At 33.5% G+C, this 7,583-nt stretch overlaps 1 protein-coding gene across 1 annotated transcript; it reads right to left on the bottom strand.

Moving 5' to 3' along the window:
- Positions 1-1,364: 1,364 nt before the first annotated feature.
- Positions 1,365-2,780, bottom strand: LOC129732305 (uncharacterized). The gene is made up of 3 exons (XM_055693090.1): positions 2,338-2,780; positions 1,973-2,283; positions 1,365-1,913 (listed from the first exon to the last, which is right to left on the bottom strand). Exons 1-3 carry the CDS (start codon positions 2,501-2,503, stop codon positions 1,371-1,373), a joined length of 1,020 nt encoding a protein of 339 aa, XP_055549065.1. The 5' UTR covers positions 2,504-2,780; the 3' UTR covers positions 1,365-1,370.
- Positions 2,781-7,583: the final 4,803 nt, after the last annotated feature.

The following is a 7,583-nucleotide window of genomic DNA, read 5'->3' as shown; positions in this document are numbered from 1 at the left end:
ATATATATATATATATATATATATATATATATATATATATATATATATATATATATATATATATGTATATATATATATATATATATATATATATATATATATATATATATATATATATATATATATATATATATATATATATATATATATATATATATATATATTTATTTATTTATTTATTTATATATATATATTTATTTATTTATTTATATATACAGGTCGGACTCGATTATATAGAAACTCCATTATATATTGAGTGGATTAAATGTGATTTGTTTATATACAATTTTAGACTCGAACTAATATATCGTAAGAGAAATCTACAAAATACGTAACGCTTGGTAAAAAGGGAAAAAATAGAAAAAAAATTAAATTTTAAAATAATTTAAAAAAAAATTTAAATTTTAAAATAAAAAACTAAAAATACTTAAATAAAAATACCTGAATAAAAATAATTTCAAAAATAAAAAAAAAAATGAATAAAAATTTAAAAAATTATTCTTAAAAATTTTAAAATTAAATACAAACAAGTTGACAAATCTACATTTACCTCTATATTTTTTTCAAATAAATTTTCTCTACATTTGACTGCAATTACATAAGGAATAACTACGAGATATGTATTTTTTTAAGAAATGTGTTTTCTGACTATTAGAGAGATGAATCAAAAATGAAATTCTTCTTATTTATTTGAAAACAACAAATCATTCCTATGAAAAATAAATATAAAACTTTTTTTTCCTTTTTCTTTTCACACACACATATATATATATATATATATATATATATATATATATATATATATATATATATATATATATATATATATATATATATATATATATATATATATATATATATATATATATATATATATATATATATATATATATATATATATATATATATATATATATATATATATATATATATATATATATATTTATATATTTATATATCAATGTTTGTCTTATGGAATAAAAAAAACCATGTGAGAGTAATCAAACTTGCCATCTCTCTTTAGCCATTTACTTAATTACGCAGCATATAGCGCAAATTTTGCATTTCTAGATAGAATCGACAATAAGACAAACGTCACGAATGTACACAAAATCCGAAATTGAAGGAAAAAAGTTGACTCCAGATAATCGAACCATTTTCTCCGTTTAATCGAGCCCCGAATAATCGTGCTTCCAGATAATCGAGTCCGACCTGTATAGAAATGAATGTTCTTTTTTTTTCCAAATATACAACAACTACAATCAGTGTAATTTCAACAATGTCACTAATTTTTTATTAACTGACAGTTTGAAAAGATATGTAACAGCAGCAAATGACAGTAATTGGTAAAACAATAATAATATGTTCAGTCAAAAGTTATTTTTCTCGTCTATCTCAGCTTCAATGATATCTATTATCCGTGGCCATAACGACGAATTCATTTTTAAAAGCATGATATCGCTTATCATCTTATCGCTTAAGCATGTTCTAGAATCAGTCAACACCAGTTTCAGCTGACTGAAAAGCCTTTCAACAGTGACTTGGGTGGACGGTACAGATAACAATGCTATGGCTAAGCGGTATATATTAGGATTGGCAAATTTTCGTTGTTTCCAATATTGCATTATGTCAAAGTTTACTTGACTTCTTCCAGAAGGAGTCAACCCTGGTTCCTGCGGAGACACTATTGGTACTTTTGTTCGACTTTCTAGTTTTATGATTTCCTTAAGAAAAGGATCACTACTAATAAAACCATGTTGGGTCGTTACAGTGTCTTCGTGGAATAGGTGAGTAAGATATTGCTCTACAAAATCGTCAGACGATGCTCTTGTTGTATCTGCATTTTCCTCACAGATTTCTGTATTCAAACCTGCAATATCGTTCAGTTTAGCATTTAAAGCAAGGAGATATTGCTGAAACAAAAACAAATATAAGTTATACTAATACATTGAACTGCAGTAGTACAACAAACCTGTACTTCTGACTTTTCATTATTGCCAAGTCTGTTCGATCCGAAAAAGTTAAATCGTGGATCCATGTATATGCACACTTTAAATGGCATACTGTTCCGTAGCGTCTTCATTCGGCTTTCCATAGCTGCCAACAGTTTTCTGGCGAGGATGTTTTCTTCAGAGCAGCCATTAAGCTGTGCTTGGCATACTAGCCATTCCGCGTAAAAATCGGTAAGCGGCACGTGATTCTTCTGTGTCTTCAATGTCAATACGAAAACTGGCTCAAAAGCTTCACAAAACTTCCGGATGAAGTTCCATTGACACGAAAAATCTGGTAAAAACAAAATGAACTGAAAATGGAGATAAAGAGATCAATCATTCTTACCGATGTATGGGTCCTTGTTTTGAAGTAATGCCAAAAATGGCGTTCCTTCGAGACTCTTCAGGTATTTCATCAAAATGTACCAAACATTCCATCGGGTTTGGCATACCTTCGGTGGAAGCGCTATTTTGTGTTGATTGAAGAGCTGCCGATTCTCCTTATGGTACATTTTTAAACATTTTTGTTTATGTTAGATAGCCTAGTTTTGTAGTTCCGCAACACATCCCACACCGCCAACTGAGCAGTGTGCGCGCCACACCTAACGCTTTCCAGAATGTCCAAATCAATTGTTTCGTTATCTTTTTCTTGTTCGGTGGTGATGGTTTGCGCATTATGTTCCGCTTCCGAGTAGTTTTGAATGAAATCGTCATATTCTAGCGCATTCTTGAAATCACTTACAGGTGTGCTCTCATCTTCCGAAGAGCTGTCTGATTCGGCATCTACAATCGAGTTACAAATCAGGGTGTTTCCTTTTGTTAGAACAGAGCCTAAAGCCACTTCTGCCGTAGTCGTAGACATCAATTTTTTCATGCATCTAACTGCTGCAAGCATATTAGCGCCATTGTCGTGTGTCACCGCCAATAGTTGTTTGTAATCGAGCCCAAATCTTTTCATTTCTATTTCAATCACGTTTTTTAACTTCTGTCTGGTTTGCCTTTCTTCCATTTCATGTGCAGCTATATCAATAAAGATTATACTAGGTTATGCAGTTTCAATTAAAATGAAAATAGAAATTTATGTTTATAATCTTATATATGTATATATAAATAGTTATATTTATATTTATATTTATATTTATATTTATATTTATATTTATATTTATATTTATATTTATATTTATATTTATATTTATATTTATATTTATATTTATATTTATATTTATATTTATATTTATATTTATATTTATATTTATATTTATATTTATATTTATATTTATATTTATATTTATATTTATATTTATATTTATATTTATATTTATATTTATATTTATTTCAAGTATGGTGGTACAAAATGTGACATATTTAAAAATCAATAGCTCGGCTCAGACCCTGCTTTCAAGCCTCATATTTGACATGGTAATGGGCCAGGGTATGCAGCACATATCTGGGGTGGTGCCGTTGATGTGTTTTTTCATGTTTCATATAAAAATTTTTGAATTACTTTTTCAAGTATGGCGGTACAAAATGTGACATATTCAATAATCAATAGCTCGGCTCAGACCCTGCTTTCAAGCCTCATATTTGACATGGTAATGGGCCAGGGTATGCAGCACATATCTGGGGTGGTGCCGTTGATGTGTTTTTTCATGTTTCATATAAAAATTTTTGAATCACTTTTTCAAGTATGGTGGTACAAAATGTGACATATTCAAAAATCAATAGCTCGGCTTAGACCCTGCTTTCAAGCCTCATATTTGACATGGTAATGGGACAGTGTATGCAGAACATATCTGGGGTGGTGCCGTTGATGTGTTTTTTCATGTTTCATACGAAAATTTTTGAATTACTTTTTCAAGTATGGCGGTACAAAATGTGACATATTTAAAAATCAATAGCTCGGCTCAGACCATGCTTTCAAGCCTCATATTTGACATGGTGATGGGCCAGGGTATGCAGCACATATCTGAGGTGGTGCCGTTGATGTGTTTTTTCATGTTTCATATAAAAATTTTTGAATCACTTTTTCAAGTATGGTGGTACAAAATGTGACTTATTCAAAAATCAATAGCTCGGCTCAGACCCTGCTTTCAAGCCTCATGTTTGACATGCTAATGGGCCAGGGTATGCAGCACATATCTGAGGTGGTGCCGTTGATGTGTTTTTTGAAGTAGAATACTTCTCTCAGGAAGTTCGGCTACATAGGGATGTGAAATGAAAATCTAAAACCGAAAAAAGTGAAAAATATGTCCAATTTCAAATGCTAATAAATCGGTTAGTATTCGATGGATTTCCTTCGTTCTTGCAGCAATAGATTGGAAAATCTTCTAAGATTCTTCCCAAAATAAGATAATTGTAATTTTATTATTCACACTGTTGTACTATTGAAAATAGTCAAGCCTTGTCAAAACGAAAAATTCGACCTCTGATTGGTCGTAATATGCTTGCTTCCCAAGCACGGTCGACAGGATCATATACCTTGCAATTGAAAACATGCTATTTGGCCTATATAAGAGCCTGTTTCCGCGGGAGCCGCTCAAAATAGTTCTAGACAGCGACAACAGCAGTCGTCCTTCCTTAGCAGCAGCACTAGCCATGTGGTTGGTCACCACGTCTCAGGACCAGCGCGATTTTTCTCAGCGTGTGTCGCCAGACAGCCATTATTCCCCCCGTGTTGGGGCAGCATGAAGATTGCCATCAGAAAATTAAATTTCGGAAATCAAAATGCCTTTTTGAAGGCAAATAAACAAGTCATCGAAAGTTAATAATTTTTGTCAACGCAAACAAGCATTCTGTGTTGCATTCTAGCAATTTAAATCTGTCGCACCCGTCTCATTTACTGAATGTGAAATAGCTTCCACAGTGAATGTTGTCCGTGTATCTTAATTCCCTCAATGTTAGGGCAGCTCAAAGGTTGTAATTAGCAAACGATTTTGAACCGCAAAATGCTTTTGGAGTAGAATACTTCTCTCAGGAAGTTCGGCTACATAGGGATGTGAAATGAAAATCTAAAACTGAAAAAAAGTGAGAAATATGTCCAATTTCGAATGCTAATAAATCGGTTAGTTTTCGATGGATTTCTCACGTTTTTTTGCAGCAATCGATTAGAAAATCTTCTAAGATTCCTACCAAATGCATGAAATTGTAATTTTATTGTTCGAACTATTGTACTATTGAAAATTCTTAAGCCTTGTCAAAACACAAAATTCGACCTCTGATTGGTCGTTATACGATTGCTTTCCCAAGCACGGTCGGCAGAGTTATGAACCTAGTAAATTGGGAATGCATCATTTGGCCTATATAAGAGCTTCATCAGATATTAAACAGACATTTCATCGGATATTAAATTAAACAACTGAAATTTGAAGAACACAAATGAATATTCGAAGAGTTAATATTTTCTCGTTTTGCGCTATAATCCAAAGTTAATTATCTTCATCTACATGCATACTCTGACTATTATTACGTGTTTGCGTCGCTTAGTGTTTGGCTACGGTTATGCAGAACGCAAATAACGGCGCGATGCGATTCGGCAAGACGAAATGTGTTGAAATGTATAGCTCTACTTCGCCTTAAAAACAGCTGTGCATTTCACCACGGTAAGGCGAATCGCATCGCGCCGTCATTCGCGTTCTGCATAACCGTAGCCTTTGTTCCGTTCCCGTTTAATGATGTTGTATTAAATGTGCATATTACAATTCGGCAGCACTTCAACTTCTCATTTGCACAAAATTTAAGAATATTCAATGAACTTCATTCAAAATATCAAACAAAAAGAAATTACAATACTGCCAATGAACGGTCAACGTTTATTTACTAGAAAAAATGACTGACACGCAAGCAGCCGGGTTATCTTTCCTGTAAAAGTATTCTACTTCAACCTTGCGGTCGTGGCTTTGCATACAACCTTCCTGTGATTTTTCATGTTTCATATAAAAATTTTTGAATTACTTTTTCAAGTATGGCGGTACAAGATGTGACATACTTAAAAATCAATAGCTCGGCTCAGACCATGCTTCCAAGCCTCATATTTGACATGGTGATGGGCCAGGGTATGCTGCACATATCTGGGGTGGTGCCGTTGATGTGTTTTCTCATGTTTCATATAAAAATTTTTGAATTACTTTTTCAAGTATGGCGGTACAAAATGTGACATATTCAAAAATCAATAGCTCGGCTCAGACCCTGCTTTCAAGGCTCATATTTGACATGGTGATGGGCCAGGGTATGCAGCACATATCTGGGGTGGTGCCGTTGATGTGTTTTTTCATGTTTCATATAAAAATTTTTGAATCACTTTTTCTAGTATGGTGGTACAAAATGTGACATATTCAAAAATCAATAGCTCGGCTCAGACCATGCTTTCAAGCCTCATTTTTGACATGGTGATGGGCCAGGGTATGCAGCACATATCTGGGGTGGTGCCGTTGATGTGTTTTTTCATGTTTCATATAAAAATTTTTGAATTACTTTTTCAAGTATGGCGGTACAAAATGTGACATATTCAATAATCAATAGCTCGGCCCAGACCCTGCTTTCAAGCCTCATATTTGACATGGTGATGGGCCAGGGTATGCAGCACATATCTGGGGTGGTGCCGTTGATGTGTTTTTTCATGTTTCATATAATAATTTTTGAATCACTTTTTCAAGTATGGCGGTACAAAATGTGACATATTCAAAAATCAATAGCTCGGCTCAGACCCTGCTTTCAAGCCTCATATTTGACATGGTAATGGGCCAGGGTATGCAGCACATATCTGGGGTGGTGCCGTTGATGTGTTTTTTCATGTTTCATATAAAAATTTTTGAATTACTTTTTCAAGTATGGCGGTACAAAATGTGACATATTTAAAAATCAATAGCTCGGCTCAGACCATGCTTTCAAGCCTCATATTTGACATGGTGATGGGCCGGGGTATGCAGCACATATCTGGGGTGGTGCCGTTGATGTGTTTTTTCATGTTTCATATAATAATTTTCGAATCACTTTTACAAGTATGGTGATACAAAATGTGACATATTCAAAAATCAAAAGCTCGGCTCAGACCAGGCTTTCAAGCCTCATATTTGACATGGTAATGGGCCAGGGTATGCTGCACATATCTGGGGTGGTGCCGTTGATGTGTTTTTTCATGTTTCATATAAAAATTTTTGAATTACTTTTTCAAGTATGGCGGTACAAAATGTGACATATTTAAAAATCAATAGCTCGGCTCAGACCATGCTTTCAAGCCTCATATTTGACATGGTGATGGGCCGGGGTATGCAGCACATATCTGGGGTGGTGCCGTTGATGTGTTTTTTCATGTTTCATATAATAATTTTCGAATCACTTTTTCAAGTATGGTGGTACAAAATGTGACATATTCAAAAATCAATAGCTCGGCTCAGACCATGCTTTCAAGCCTCATATTTGACATCGTGATGGGCCAGGGTATGCTGCACATATCTGGGGTGGTGCCGTTGATGTGTTTTTTCATGTTTCATATAAAAATTTTTGAATTACTTTTTCAAGTATGGCGGTACAAAATGTGACATATTTAAAAATCAATAGCTCGGCTCAGACCATGCTTCCAAGCCTCATATTTGA

This window comes from Wyeomyia smithii, chromosome 3 (genome assembly GCF_029784165.1).
Source record: "Wyeomyia smithii strain HCP4-BCI-WySm-NY-G18 chromosome 3, ASM2978416v1, whole genome shotgun sequence".
NCBI classification, from domain to species: domain Eukaryota; kingdom Metazoa; phylum Arthropoda; class Insecta; order Diptera; family Culicidae; genus Wyeomyia; species Wyeomyia smithii.
Note: the sequence above shows the minus strand (reverse complement) of the source record. Positions and strands in the feature narration are given on the sequence as shown.